This window comes from Hirundo rustica, chromosome 3 (genome assembly GCF_015227805.2).
Source record: "Hirundo rustica isolate bHirRus1 chromosome 3, bHirRus1.pri.v3, whole genome shotgun sequence".
Lineage (NCBI taxonomy): Eukaryota > Metazoa > Chordata > Aves > Passeriformes > Hirundinidae > Hirundo > Hirundo rustica.
The window spans coordinates 9,412,316-9,426,172 of NC_053452.1; the positions used below are offsets into that span (position 1 = coordinate 9,412,316).

At 48.3% G+C, this 13,857-nt stretch overlaps 1 protein-coding gene across 3 annotated transcripts in view; it reads left to right on the top strand.

The window, feature by feature from the left end:
• Positions 1-11,209, top strand: part of BCL11A (BCL11 transcription factor A) — a 75,411-nt gene extending 64,202 nt beyond the window's left edge. For all 3 annotated transcript variants that reach the window (XM_040059390.2, XM_040059387.2, XM_058419825.1), the window contains exon 4: positions 6,508-11,209. In XM_040059390.2, coding sequence (XP_039915324.1) covers positions 6,508-6,609 — 102 coding nt within the window. In that variant the 3' untranslated portion in view covers positions 6,610-11,209. The remainder of the gene's footprint in view (positions 1-6,507) is intronic.
• Positions 11,210-13,857: the final 2,648 nt, after the last annotated feature.

Consider the following 13,857-nt stretch of genomic DNA (forward strand, 5'->3'; position numbering starts at 1 on the left):
GGGAATAACCGACCACCACCAGTCAGGAAGAGGTAGATTTCTCTTAGCATTTGATTTCAAACGCACCCACCCACACACACACACGCACACACACTGATAATAATAATAATAATAAATTATCCGAGTGCCTTGGATCTGTTGCGGCTGATGCCGATAGCTCCTTTCTGCTCGTCCTCCACGCGTAGCTCGTCGCCACCTCGGCCGTGCTGGGAGCCGCCTCGTGCCCCTCACAACGCCGGCCACCTAGGAACGAAGAGGGAAGAGGAAACTTAAGGAAGAGAAAGAAATGACCCGCTCAGTCCTAGTTAATCATCATTCTTCTCTGCCTTTTATTATCATTAGTTATTATTATTATTATTATTACTATTGTTTCTTTAAAACTGATCATACCAGTCTAAAAACCTGCTTGGCTCGTGGAAAGAGCTTAAACCGAGATGTAGAACCTTCCCCCTGCCCACCCTGCCCCAAACTTCTATTCCCCCTCCCCATCAGTGATTAAATAGAATGTGAAATGCACAGAGGCCCTTCAACACCATTAAACACACAATAAAGGAAATCTGTTTTATGAAGATATTTACTTTTAATAATATCTCTTATTGATTTTGGCACCAAAACAAATAAATCCAGAGCCACTTGGTTGTCAAGCTGACAATCAAATTATAAACTTTAAGACCTCGTGTATACCGTATAAAAAAATAAAATAAAGACTGGCAATAATATTTTACCGAGTGTAACAGATAGAGGAGCAAAAAAATAAATAAATTGTGATTTATTAGCACAATGTGGTACTGTTTGCCATTTAAAACTAGAACAGGTGTATAAGCTAATATCAACACAGTGGTGATTAACTATGAACTCTTAAGACTTGCCTTTAATGTGACGCTTTGGAAGAAGTAACAGAAAATTAAAAAAAAAAAAAAAAAAAAAAAAGAAAAAGAAAAAAAGCAAAAGAGTAGCAGTATCTGTCTGTGCTCCCTAAAGTTGTCCTTCATTTTTTTTTTCCCATCCTCTGTGTGCTATTTGTGTTGACGTGGAAGAGGATTCCTTGTTTTATTCCTAAGCTAGTGGCTGCCCCGGTTGGTGTTCAAATAGCACTTGACTCTGCCTGTGATGTCTGTATCTTTTCTTTAATCAAAGGTACAGAGGTTGAGTATAAAATAAGACTGCTCAGATAGGACAATTAAGTGCACTGTACAATTTTCCCAGTTTACAGGTCTATACTTTAAGGGAAAAGTTGCAAGAATGCTGAAAAGAAAAAAAATTTAAAAAAAAAAAAATCAACACACACTGATGAGCATAAAAACAAACAAACAACAAATCCACAAAACCCCACAAACTTTGCCAGCCATTTACTTGACTAATGAGCTTATCTTCTCGGACGCGACATTACAGCGCTGTGAATGGGAACAGACTGCACTCACATAAAATGAATGATTGCTTTCACTCCTACAGTGCAAGGATATTTTTTTTTTTTTAATTTTTTTTTTTTTTTTTTTTTTTTTTTTTTTTTTTGGTACAAAAAAAAGGATTAAAAAAAAACACCAAACACCACAAAACCTTTTTTTAAATATAAATGTTAAGAAAATTTTTTTAAGGAAGAAAAGAAAAAAAACCACAACACTTCATTATGTTTAGGGGGAAACTGTATTTTAGGGTTCATTGTCTTGGTGGTGTACAAGACTTGTTACTCATTTTAAAATGGTAGTGGAAATTCTATGCCTTGGATATACACAGCTCTTCAGGTTGTATAAAAAACATGCATTGGGGAAAGGTTTTAAGATTATATAGTACTTAAATATAGGAAAATGCACACTCATGTTGATTCCTATGCTAAAACACATTTATGGTCTCTTTTTTCTGTATTTCTAGAATGGTATTTGAATTAAATGTTCATCTAGTGTAGGCACTATAGTATTTATATTGAAGCTTGTATTTTTAACTGTTGCTTGTTCTCTCAAAAGGTATCGATGTACCTTTTTTGGTAGTGGAAAAACAAAAAAAAAACCACAGGCTGCCACAGTATATTTTTTTAATTTGGCAGGATAATATAGTGCAAATTATTTGTATGTTTCAAAAAAAAGAAAAAAGACAAAAAAAGGTGTGACGTCGTACAGGTCCGAGGCCATATAATGGCCCTTTGGGGGAAACCCGTTCCGATGTCACACTGCTGGCCGTCACAGAGGGGTGTACATATCTTTTTTCGTTCTTTTTTCCTGCTGCCATACTGTATGCAGTACTGCAAGCTAATAACGTTGGTTTGTTATGTAGTGTGCTTTATGTCCCTTTCCTTCTATCACCCGACATTCCAGCATCTTAACTTCATATGCAGTAAAAGAAAGAAAGAAAAGAAAGAAAAGAAAGAAAAAAAAAAAGCTAAAAAAAAGAAAAAAAAAAAAAAAAAAGAAAAAACCGTTTTGCAGTTTTTTTCATTGCCAAAAACTAAATGGTGCTTTATATTTAGATTGGAAAGAATTTCATATGCAAAGCATATTAAAGAGAAAGCCCGCTTGAGTCAATACTTTTTTGTAAATGGCAATGCAGAATATTTTGTTATTGGCCTTTTCTATTCCTGTAATGAAAGCTGTTTGTCGTAACTTGAAATTTTATCTTTTACTATGGGAGTCACTATTTATTATTGCTTATGTGCTCTGTTCAAAACAGAGGCACTTAATTTGATCTTTTATTTTTCTTTGGGGTTTTTTTGGGGGGGATTTTTTTTTAATTTTTTTTTTAATTTTTTTTTTATTATTTGGATGACCAAAGGTCATTACAACCTGGCTTTTTATTGTATTTGTTTCTGGTCTTTGTTAAGTTCTATTGGAAAAACCACTGTCTGTGTTTTTTTGGCAGTTGTCTGCATTATCCTGTTCATACACCCATTTTGTCCCTTTATTGAAAAAATAAAAAAAAAACCTTAAAGTACACAGTGTCAGCTTCTGGTGTCCTCATTTGACACACGCTGTAGGTGGCTTCCAGCAGCAGGCTGTAGGGGAAGGTCCCGTGCAGGGCCGTTTTGGGGGGCCCGCTCCAGGCCCCAGGGAGTGTCCGCCACCCAGCTTGGCCTTAAATCAGCCCCCTCTGCCCAGGAAGAGGATTTTTGGGCTAAGGAGTTCACTTTCCTGCCAGTGGAATGTGTTTGCAGTCTGGACCTGTAGCTTTGGGATTTTTCCCCCCTCTAGATCAGGAGTGAGCTCTGAGCCCCTCACCGCGATAGCCTGCGGCACCCGCGGCCTTCACTCGGTCTGCAGCAGGGACTTCCATCCCCGTTTGGCAAATCTGTGGCAGAAGAGGTGAGCGAACCAACAGCTCTGCAGCCCCCCAGGACTCTCCCATCCCCGGCTGCTTTTGGGGACGGGGGTGAAATCAGCCACTGGCGCATGTGGCGTGTGGGCAGAAGCTGATTTCTCTCGGGGGGCTGAGGTCTCTGGGATCACACTGACCCCAGCCCAAAGCTCCCAGCCCTGCTCCTGGCTGGAGCTGGGAGCTTCCTTCTTTTCTCCCCAGGCTTTGAATTATTTTATTTATTTATTTATTTATTTATATTTTTTTTGGTGGGAATTGCAGGTTTCTGTGCGTTGTCTCTAAAATCCGGAGTTCAGGTGCCCCCTGCCCCCCTCTTAGGGGTCTGTATATGTTGTCAGTTTGACAAATACTGCATGTTGCAGCATCTCTTTACTTTATTAAGGCACATTCCGCTGTGATATTGTCTCTTGCTGTTCCTAGTGTAATGGATTTAATACTTCTTTTTTTTCTTTTCCTTTTTTTTTTTTTTTTTTTTTTTTTTTTTTTTTTTAAATTTCTGTAAAACCTTCCAGTTGTTCTGTCGTCTTCCTGTGATGGCATCATTTGTTGCCTGTATTTTGCCCAGTGCCTTCTGAAGGGGAGGTTTGGAATTTTAAAAATAGACAAAAATACCTACATAAGGGAAAAAAAAAATATTCCTTTTCTAAGAGAGATTTGAAAAGAATGTAGTAGAGCTCCATTTTAATCCTGAGAGGGATGAAGATTTTGTTGTCTGGGCTAGTGGGATGAGGGTGCGGGAGGGCTGGAAATGTGCCGGCAGTGCCCCCTGAGCTGAGCTCCCCTTCAGCAGGCTGTTACCCACTGTCTGGGACTGGAGTTGTGCCAGAGGGATCCCTAGCACAGCCCAGGGGAGGCAGAGTCCTGCCCCTGCCTGAGGAGCGTGAGGTGGCAGGCATGGACACAGGCTGTTCCTGCTTTGCAGCAGCCTTGACACATCTTTTGATCCCATGCCATGAAATACCTGTACAGAGTCCAGTCTCTCCCTCCCTGTCACTATTTTTATTGCTGGTTGTTGAGACCCCGTGGAGATGTTTTCTGGAGGACTGGGGTTAGCTGTGCCCTGGGTCAAGCATAGCCTGGCTGTCTTTCAGAGCAGGTGCTGTACCCTGCAGTGGTCGTCGTCCCACTGCCTTTCCCTATACTGTGTTTTCCTTACGACATATTCGTATGTAAAAGCACATAGGCGGGCATCGGCATATATCCATATATAGGCATCGCCAGGTAGACCTGTGCTGCCGCAAGGTTAACCGGTGGAAAGCAAACGGTTGCCTTCTTTATTAAGTGGCACAGCGATGCGTGTGATTCACAGGTTTCCCAGAGCTGAAGGAGCCCAGCGGGCGGTGCGTGGCACACAGGGCAGGGGCGGTGGCTTGGAGGAAGGAGCTGCGGGAGAAGCAGCTCCTGCCGTAGGAGGAGTTGTCGGAACGCCGGCTGGCGAGGGCGTAGCTTGCGAGTGGCAACGCGCTGTCACCCCGACACCAGAGCAGATGCTCATGAACGTGGTGTTTTCCTGCCCGGGGCAATAAGTTAATGGTGTGGTGGATCCACTGAAGTTGGTTGGGTTGGGGCATGGATGTCCCAGGCCCCATCGGGTGCTCTCGAGCTGCTTCGGCATCCTGTGCACGCGTGACCTGCGCTCCCCAGAAATTACCCTGCAAATTTCTGTGCAAAAAGATCTCTTTAGGAAAAAGTGGTATTTGGGTAACAGCGTCTCTATTGTTAAAATATCAAGCTCCGTCAACTTTTGAGGAGGAACATGTGTTTATGGCATAGACCCTTTAGTGTCTAATCTCCTCCAAATTGAATGATTAATGTAATGAAGGCGCTGAAACAGTATCCAGAATTTAGACTACAGATGTTTCATATTTGTTACGTTTCCAAGGGCTGAGATAATACAGGAATAAGCGATACCATGTCTTTGCTTGACATTCAGGAGGCTGGGGCATATCTGATGAGGTACAGTTTTGGGGTTTATCTAAGTGCAGAGTTTGTACCCAACAGAAAAGAGATACCAGCTGCTCTTTTAGATCCCGCCTTCTCTTTTTTCCTCCAATAAAAGTTGAAATCTACTTTTGGCGAATGCATGGACAAATTGTAGTATTGACTAGGAGAGAGTGGTACTTTGCCAGAGCTGCTGAAGAGATGCTGCTCCTCAAGCCCAGATGCTCAGCTGCTGGTTTCCAACGAGCCACAGGCATGCAGGAGGGACAGGAGGTGTGGGGGAACCCCAAGGTTTTGTGCCCCTCAGCAGGACTTCAGTTTTGCAGTGGTGGTGTGCTAGTGGCCGGGATGTCTGTGCTGCTCTTGGCTGCCTTGGAAGTCTCAGCCGGCTTTAACATTAGCCTGGAAACTGTTGGGCTCAGACAGCAGCAGCAACAAGCCCTCCCTGGAGGGAAATGAGGCACGGTGCTCTTGACTTCAGACGAGACAGCCCAGTTAACAGCCACCGAAGATCTGGCCTAGGAAGGAGCTGGTTACCAAGTTCTGATGGCAGCTCACATGTGGTAGCCCTTTAACCACTCTTTTAAGCACTAATGAAGTAAATTCTGCAGAAACCAGCTCCCCGTTGGGCTGCCAAGGTGGATTTTGAGGAGCGTGTTGATGACGTGCCAGCCCTTAGCCTGTCGTGTGGGTCGCGCAGTGCTGGGGGATCAGCCTGGAGCAGGGGCTGGGAGCCAGGAATGGTTGCTTTCCAGTGCCCTGTCCCATGCTGCTGCAGTCGATGGCTTTGCTGGGCGTGGGCTGGGGCTGTGCAGCTTGAGCTCTGCTGCTGCGGCGTGCGCTTCCGTGGTGTGCAAGATCCATCGTGCCGGGAGTTGGGAAAAGCCCTCCGTGAACCACCTGCCACTGCGCTAACACTTCCGATGGCTTTGGGAGGGCCTTCAGCACTTGGGGGAAGCCCACGAGGATTTGGGAAGGACTAGGAGGAGGTTTGCAAGACAGGCTGGCTTGGTCCTTGCCCAGTAAAAGTCCAGATTTTTCGTCCTAAATGATCCCTGTGGTTCCTGCGTGGTGCCGAGGATGCCGGATGCGGGAGTGTGGCCCGAGAGAGGAAGGGCTCCGTCCCACCGTATCATTTTGTGGCAGTTAGGTGTCCTAGCTGTTACAGACAAGAGAGACAAAAAGAAAAATAGGATAAGGAGATGACTCGCACCGTGGGCCATGTCACACCTGTTCTCTCCTCTGTCCCCATGCTCTCTGTAGGTTCGGCGTACCCCCCCAGCTGGCGCAGCGCCCAGGGAGCCCCGGATGTCTGGCAGTTTTCGGATGGAAGTTCAAGAGCACTTAAATTCTGAAAGGAGGTGAAGCTGGGGCGAGCGGCTGGCAGCGTCTCGGCGTCCGGAGGTGGCCTCTGTCCTGCTGGCTCGCCGCATCCCCGGGAGAGCCTGAGGAGTCACCCGCCGACGGCAGCGCTCCCCGGGCTCCTTCTGCCTGCAAGACTATCGTATTTATATTTTGTAATAGAGTACAACACTTCTTTGGGGTTGTTTTTCTGGGTTTTTTGGGTTTTTTTTTTCGTTGTTGTTGTTCATTGGTTTCTTTTTTCATTTTCTAAAAACAAATTAAAAAAAAAACACCCACCAAGGTCAAGGGCTTAATGATGGCTTCGACTGGCTCCTTTCCCCATGGAAAAGACTGTCCTGCTCTCGTGGACAACCCGGCCTGTTGGTTATCCCCGCAATGTGCCATTCCTCGGGAGGCACATCTGATGTGATGAATTAAAAATAAAGCGAAACACAGTGTAGGTCTGTGGGTGGGTGGGAAATTGCCATAATAAATGTTGGAGCTTTAGGTTTTGTTTGCTCTGTCTTTAATTTTTAATGCTAACAAGGGCCAGACGGCTGGTGTGACTTTGTGTTCCTGTACTGGCTGCAGAAAAGCGAGTGCTGAGTTTTCACCGGGGATGGTGTTGGCACGAGGGGCTGCCTGGCCCCGGCGGACAGATCCTTCCCGCAGAGCTAGGCCAGGAGTTGGGCTTAGGGCCGGGAACCCGGAGCCGTGCTGAGCCCCCTCTGGCCTTTGGTGATGCTGAAAGGGGAGGCTCTCCTGGCTCTCCTGCATCGTCCTCGATGAACGCCAGCTGCCGTGTTGCATTTCTGCTGTTAAACTATGTACTTTGGGGCTGCCGGGGGTCCGTGGTGTCCGCTCGTGTCCATGCGAGAAGTGAGGCCAGTGCAGGTTTCGGGAGGGGCGATGGGCATGCTCTGGAGACTTTGTCACGCCAGGGGATGCAGAGCCCCGCCCTGAGCTGTGGGAGCTGCTGTCAGGTTGTCATCCCGGTGTTTCCCAGACTTTGCACCAGGGTCTTGCCAGCGACGCCCGTCCCTTGGTCGGCACCGAGCACCCACCCAAGGAGTCTCCTGGTTTGGGGCCCGGGCGTTTTGCCGGATGGAAGATGGGTTATGTGTGAGCTTCGTGCCATCTCTGTTGGGATTTATAGGCTGTAGCTGCTCATGCCTGTGCTGACAAGTGGGAATGGACCTTATTTGGTGAAAGAAGCCAGTTGGATTGTGAGTGGAGTGGCTGACTGTCCGTGTCGGGCAGCTGGGATCAGCGGGATGGAGCCAAGTCATGGGGAAAGGGCCAGTGGATTTATTGGCTTTGTGTATTAACTTCAATCTCACTTCTGTTTTATTCATCTCCTTGCTTACAATCTGAGCAAGACCCTTGCTTGGGGTGCCTCTCTCCTGGTGAAATGACTGTAGGGAAAAAAAATGTTGCCTTTTCCGCGAGCAGCGGGTGCTCTTTTGTTGTTTAAAACCCGTGCTGTGGTTTTTCTCGTGGTGACCTGGGCACAGCACAAGCACAGACACTTTGGTACCTTAAAATTTGGCTGGGGTGGGCAGCAGGAGCGTCTTCAAGGGGTGCCACACTGGGAGCCTGGAGGACTTGGTGCACTGGGACACAAAGGGAGCTATTGCTGCTTCTTCTTGCCCTTGGTCTTTGAGGGCAAACTACCCAAAAGTCTATGCACAGCCTCAGCTTCTTTTATCATTGAGGGATGCTTTTAAAGGTTCTTCCTAACCCAGCCTGTGCTGCCACCTCTGTGTCTGTTCCTAAGGGGTTTTTAAGCCTTGGAAGGGTCAATCCTGTTGGATTAAGCACCTGATCGTGAGTGCACCAGTGGTGGGGAGTCAGACACCTGCTCCTGCCCTGGGGATCTCTGTTCCAGGCAGCTGCGTCAGATCAGGGCTGATAGTTATTTACTACAAGGGAGTTGGTCTGCTCATTTCTCTAGACTGCAAGTCAGGACTCACCTGGTCTGGCCCAGCTCAGCTGGGGAGCCAGGGTTCCCATGTGCTGGCTCCTTCTGGGGGTGTCTGACCCTTGCTTTGTGTGAGCAGAGGCCAGACTCAGTTCGTGGGTGTCTTCTGGGGTAGCTGGTTCTGCTTTTGCTGCTCTGCCTGGTGGAACAAGTGTGATGGGATCTGCTTTCTCTGTCTGTGGCTTGTCTCCAGCAGGCAGTGTGAGGACAAGGGTTTCTCCCAGGAAAAGCAGGAATTGACGAAGTGGGGTTGGCTGAATGTGTTCTGCCAAGCACAGAAGTGATACCTGAAGTGCTGAAGATGTAGTCAAATCGTCTTTAAAATGTCTATTTTTTAATACCATTGTAAAACTCTCCCCCAGCTCTTAAGACTTTGAAACATCTCCAGAATTCGTGTTGCCTTAAAGTTGCAAACAGGTGCAATGTCTGTGCTGAGAGTCCCTTGTAAGCCGTGGGTGCCAGCCCTGCTCCTGCTCCAGACTCTGCTGTGGCTCTTGCAGGGCACCAGGACAGCCTCAGCACGAGGTCTGGTGGAGATTCCAAAGGGTTTCCACCACCCTGGGTGACCTGAGGGGGCTGTGTACTCTAATTAACGGTGTCATCAGGGTCCTCTTCTTGTCTGACCAGGACTAGGCTGAGTCCCCTTGCTGTGTCTGTGCTTGGGATCACCAGCAGCTTAATGAGTTTCTGCCAATTAACAAGAGTCCAAGGTTTCCTGTGAGGGGAGGACTCAGAACCTGTTAGCCTCAAAGCTGGAGTTTCCTGGTGCGAAAGAGGCAATATTCCCAGGGGTTTTGTATTTTAGCATATTCTCCAGGTGTTGGTCTGCACATGCAAATTGGAAATAAGGTATGGTTGTTCTTTATTTAAAAAAAAAAAAAGCTCCTAAAGTTTTGGGGTTCTTAATAAAGAAAAGATCTTCTTCCCTGTTCTTCCCAGTCCTGGGGTTTGAGCTGAACAAGATTTCTGGGAATCACCTGGCTTAACTTTGAAGTTTTGGGTTTAAAAAGCTGCTTTCAGTCTTAGAGATGATCTGACTATGCTGTGTTTGGTTTCTAAGCACACTTTTCTTGACACTAAAATGCAGCAAAGGTCAAGCCTTTTGTGAAGTCTAGCTTAACTTTTGGTTTCAAAATAATGTATATTTTGGATTTGTGATGCATCTGGGCTGGACTTTTATGAGATGTAAGACCTCTCCCCAGAAGGGATCTGAGAACAGATTTTGTGAGTGAGTTTCCAAGCAAAACTGCCAAACTCCTTGTGTTTTTCTTTAACCCCAGCTTTGTGTTGGGTCCCACTGAGTGACTGTGAGACAAGCAGCATCGCGGTGTTGGTGGGTGACAGCACAGCTGTGGGCTCTGGGAGAAGGTGGAGAGAAACCCCATCCTCCTTGGGCTGCTGGAGGTTATTTTACCATCTTTAGCATTTCCTTTGGGTTTGCCTCTCCTTTCTTGTGTGTGTTTGAGCTGTCTGGGTGCTGGTGAAGCCTGGGGCGAGCCTTTACCTGTGGATTTTCGGCAGTGAGGAGGGGGAGGACCTGCTAAGCATCACTACTGTTCCAGGGCTCGCTGCTCTGCTGCGGGGTTTTACCTGACCTCACTGAAAAGTCTTACTGAGGAGTGAGCTGAACCCCCCCACCCCTCAAAAATGAGAGTGGTGCCTCATTTCCTTCTTTTCTTACTCCCCGCTTCTCCTCCCACCCAGTTTTCCCATTTCAGGCATCATCATTCAATTGTGTGTAGTACCTGCTTCAAGTCAAACATTGTCGCCCCTCCATCCCGATTCTCTCCCCCCAAAATCGTCCTCTTAGCATTCATCTTCTGCAGGGGTCCAAATAATCAGTTGCCTTCCCAAGGCAAGATGGAGTTGCAGGGGGCAGAACACCAACAAAATAAAACCCCCAGGCCCCAAATACGGCCCTTACTCCCTAATCTCACTGGATAGAGTTACACATCTGCTAGAGGCTTGTTCGTTGTTGCCATTACTTTTATTGCGTCTTTAGCGGTGATGAAGTTCAGATGGCAGAGCCAGTGGGCCCCAATTTAATTTCGCCTGGCCTCCCGTAATGAGCACGATGCGATTCCTGGGAATGCCGGCTCGGCTGCGGCTCTGTGGCCACGGGCAGGCAAAGCCCCACGGTGAGGGTGGGAGGAGGGGGAAGATCTGGGACCGGGGACGGTAACAGGTGGGTGGAGGCGCCCGTGCCGCCTGAGCATCGCGTTCTGCAGTGAGGGGGGCGGATGGGCAGGTGGCTTCTCCTATCAAAACCCACATCAGGTGGATTCCCACCTTTCTCTGGTGGCCGGGGTGTGCGCGCCACGGCGCTTTCTGAGCTTGGTCCGGCCCTGATGGCTCTTCCCTGGCAATTTCCATGACCCTCCGGGTTTCCAGTGGCGATGTACAGAAGCTCCCACCTCTCCCCCAATGTCTGCATGTGTCTAAGGGCTATACAGGACTCATTTACGGGCCTCCCGTCGGCGGGATATGTGCATGCAAAATGAAGGTTGTATTTGGCTTCTCATATTCGGATCTATATTCCATATTGTGTTGACCAAGAAAAACACCTCAGCCCCTGTGCTGAAGAATGTGATGGACTGATGACTTTCAGTAACGTACTGTAAATCAAGGAGGCTAATAAATACTTGCTATTAATAAAACGGGGCTACTGCCTTTCAAGTTATTTGCATGTTTTACAACATCCTAATTTAAATGGCACGAAGAAGGTGGTACCTTTGGGCCTCTCTTCCTCCCCCAGCACAGTGTGGCTCGGCTTAACCCCCCACAAAGGCTTGGGCAGGAGTTTTTCCCTCAGTGAGGAGGTTTAGATGGAGCAGCCCGACCCCACAGAGCTGATGAGGGGTTCACCCCTCAGTGGCAGGGTCCCCTGGGCAGAGGGTGGCCTCTGGCTGGGGCGTCCCTGAGGTCTGGCAGATGATCCCTAGAGCTTGCCAAGCCCAGTGCATCAAAGAGCCCGCAGCCAAAAGCTGCACCACCTGCACCATGCTAAACCTTTAATGGTTCCCAGTTGTGAGCGCAGCTGCTCCAGGTGGTGAGTGCACAGGCGCAGCGTCCACAGGCTGCTTAACCCTTTCCCTCAGGTTTCTCTGGATCTGTGCAGGAGAGGCTGGGTGAAGGTGGTGGTGGCCAGGGGCCTCCTGTGACAGACGCCGGCAGGCAGCAGAAAATGGGGCTTTGAACTGGCTTCCTGAGTCTCTGTATCAGTGCTCGTAGTGCCCACAGGGCTGCCAGATCACTCTTTATATAGCCCTGCCCTTGGAAACCCGGGACACTCTGGGCAGGGAGGGAGCAGGGGATGGAGCCCTAAATAAACCTTTTTTCTTTCTGAGTGTCTGTCCTTTCCCTGACCTCCTCCTGCAGCTCTACATCAGCCAGCAGAGCCCGGCGGCTGTGACACTTCCGTCCCCCTTCCCTGCGGGCCGAGGGTGTCCTCTGGCAGCCCTTGCTCCATGGCTTGTGTCCATGAAACCCCCCACTGCCATCCTCAAAACCCCCTGCACCCCTAATTCCACTGTGGATAACACTTATTCTTTATTTTCTCCTTCTAACAGACCTTTTCCCTGCTCCCTGCCTGGCACCCTCCCCTGGGCTTTGGCTTTTCCACTTGGAGGCTTTTGGGAGGAACATCCCTCTGGGAGCTGCTCTGCACCTGCCTGCAACCTGGCCGTTGGCTTTTTTTTCTTTTTTCCTCCCCTAAAACCCCCCTTTAGCTGTTTTCCTTACTTTTTTTCCTCTTCCCTCTCTTCCCTGCTGAAGAGACAGCACCTTCTGCAGCTGTAGTGATTAAAGGGGAGGGGAAAAAGAAAAAAAAAACAAAAAGCTTATTTAAAGCAGAGCCTGGCAATATAAAATAAGGTGTGGAGGTGATGAATGATCCTGGGGTACATTAAAGCAGGGGCTGGCATTTTCGACATCGCTCCCGCTCACGGCGTGTTTGAGCGCTTTCGGAGCCCGGCTGTTTGGAAACGCCGAGCATCCGCCCCTGGGCCCTAACTCGGGCAAGTTTAAAAACGTCCTCTGGGATTTAGGCAAGTTGTTTCTGCTTTTCCTCTCCTGAAGACCCGGCTGCTGCTGTTCGGATATGGGGCTGGAAGGCCACGTGAGGACAGATCCCACCCTGGCCCCGCTCTGCCTCCTGAGGGCCAGGGAGCAGAGGATGGACGCTCCTGGAAGGTGCAGAGAAGGGGGAAGCCTCCCTGGCTTTTAAACGCTTTTTTGAAGCTCTTGGAAGGGTATTCCCAGCACTGCTGTGGGAGGCAGTCAGGAGAGAGGGAGGAAAAGAACAGAGCTCATTGCATGCAAGGAGCAGGGCAGGTGCAGGGAAATTATGCATTTTTCCAGACTGGCTTATTCCCTTCTGTGTATTAAACATTATTTTAATATTCGAGTGACAATGTTTTATAATTAAGCCAAATGTAAGAGCTGGAGCACACTGGAGAGCTGGGCTCGGTGTGGGAGGTGAGGAAGGTTCCCACCCTCTGCCCAGGATTAACCCCAGGCTGCAGCATCCTCTCCGGGACGGACAGAGCCTGGCCCTGGAATTCCAACACACCCCGTGCTCGGGCAAGGAAAACCTTTAACTCATAAAGGTTGTAATGTTAATACAGAAGAAAAGCCTTTTAAAAAATTACATTAGTTCACAGACATCTATTGAACTCATGAGGGGAAATCTAGCCCCTGAGAGATAGAAACTGAAGAGCTGAGCCATAAACCAGTACGATAACATCCTTATTATAAGATGCAAATTAAGGGGCCCAATTCACTTTAAAAAAGCATTATGAGTATTTAATTTTTCTAGTGGGAATCTCTGAAGTTGGCCTGTGTGTGGTTTTTTGTGCTGTGTACTTAAAATAAAAAAGAAGAAAGTAAGTCAGGCCATGGAGGGGCTGCTGGAGGCAGAGTGGAGGGTGCTGAGCAGTGGTTTGGGTGTGGGAGGAAGGAGCTGGTGCTGATGGGGGGGCAGGAGAAGATGTGTTCACACTGGATTTGGATGGGGAGCTCCTGGTTAAAGCCAGCAGCATTGCAGTGTGGTTTCAGTGGTGTAAAACAGGGTCAGAACCTGCCCTGGGCGTGTTTTAAGTTTTTCACCTCCAGAGCAGCTGGCTGGGTCCCTGCGCAGCTTTGCTCTGACACTGGTGCCCTGTGGGTCGAGGGCAAGCGCGGGGTTGGTGCCCCATCTGTGTCGTGTTTCGGATTTTCTGGACAACCTTCTCCCTGCCCTCGCTGTTGCATCTCCTTCTGTGCTGCCATGATGTTGCCACCCGCGTTGT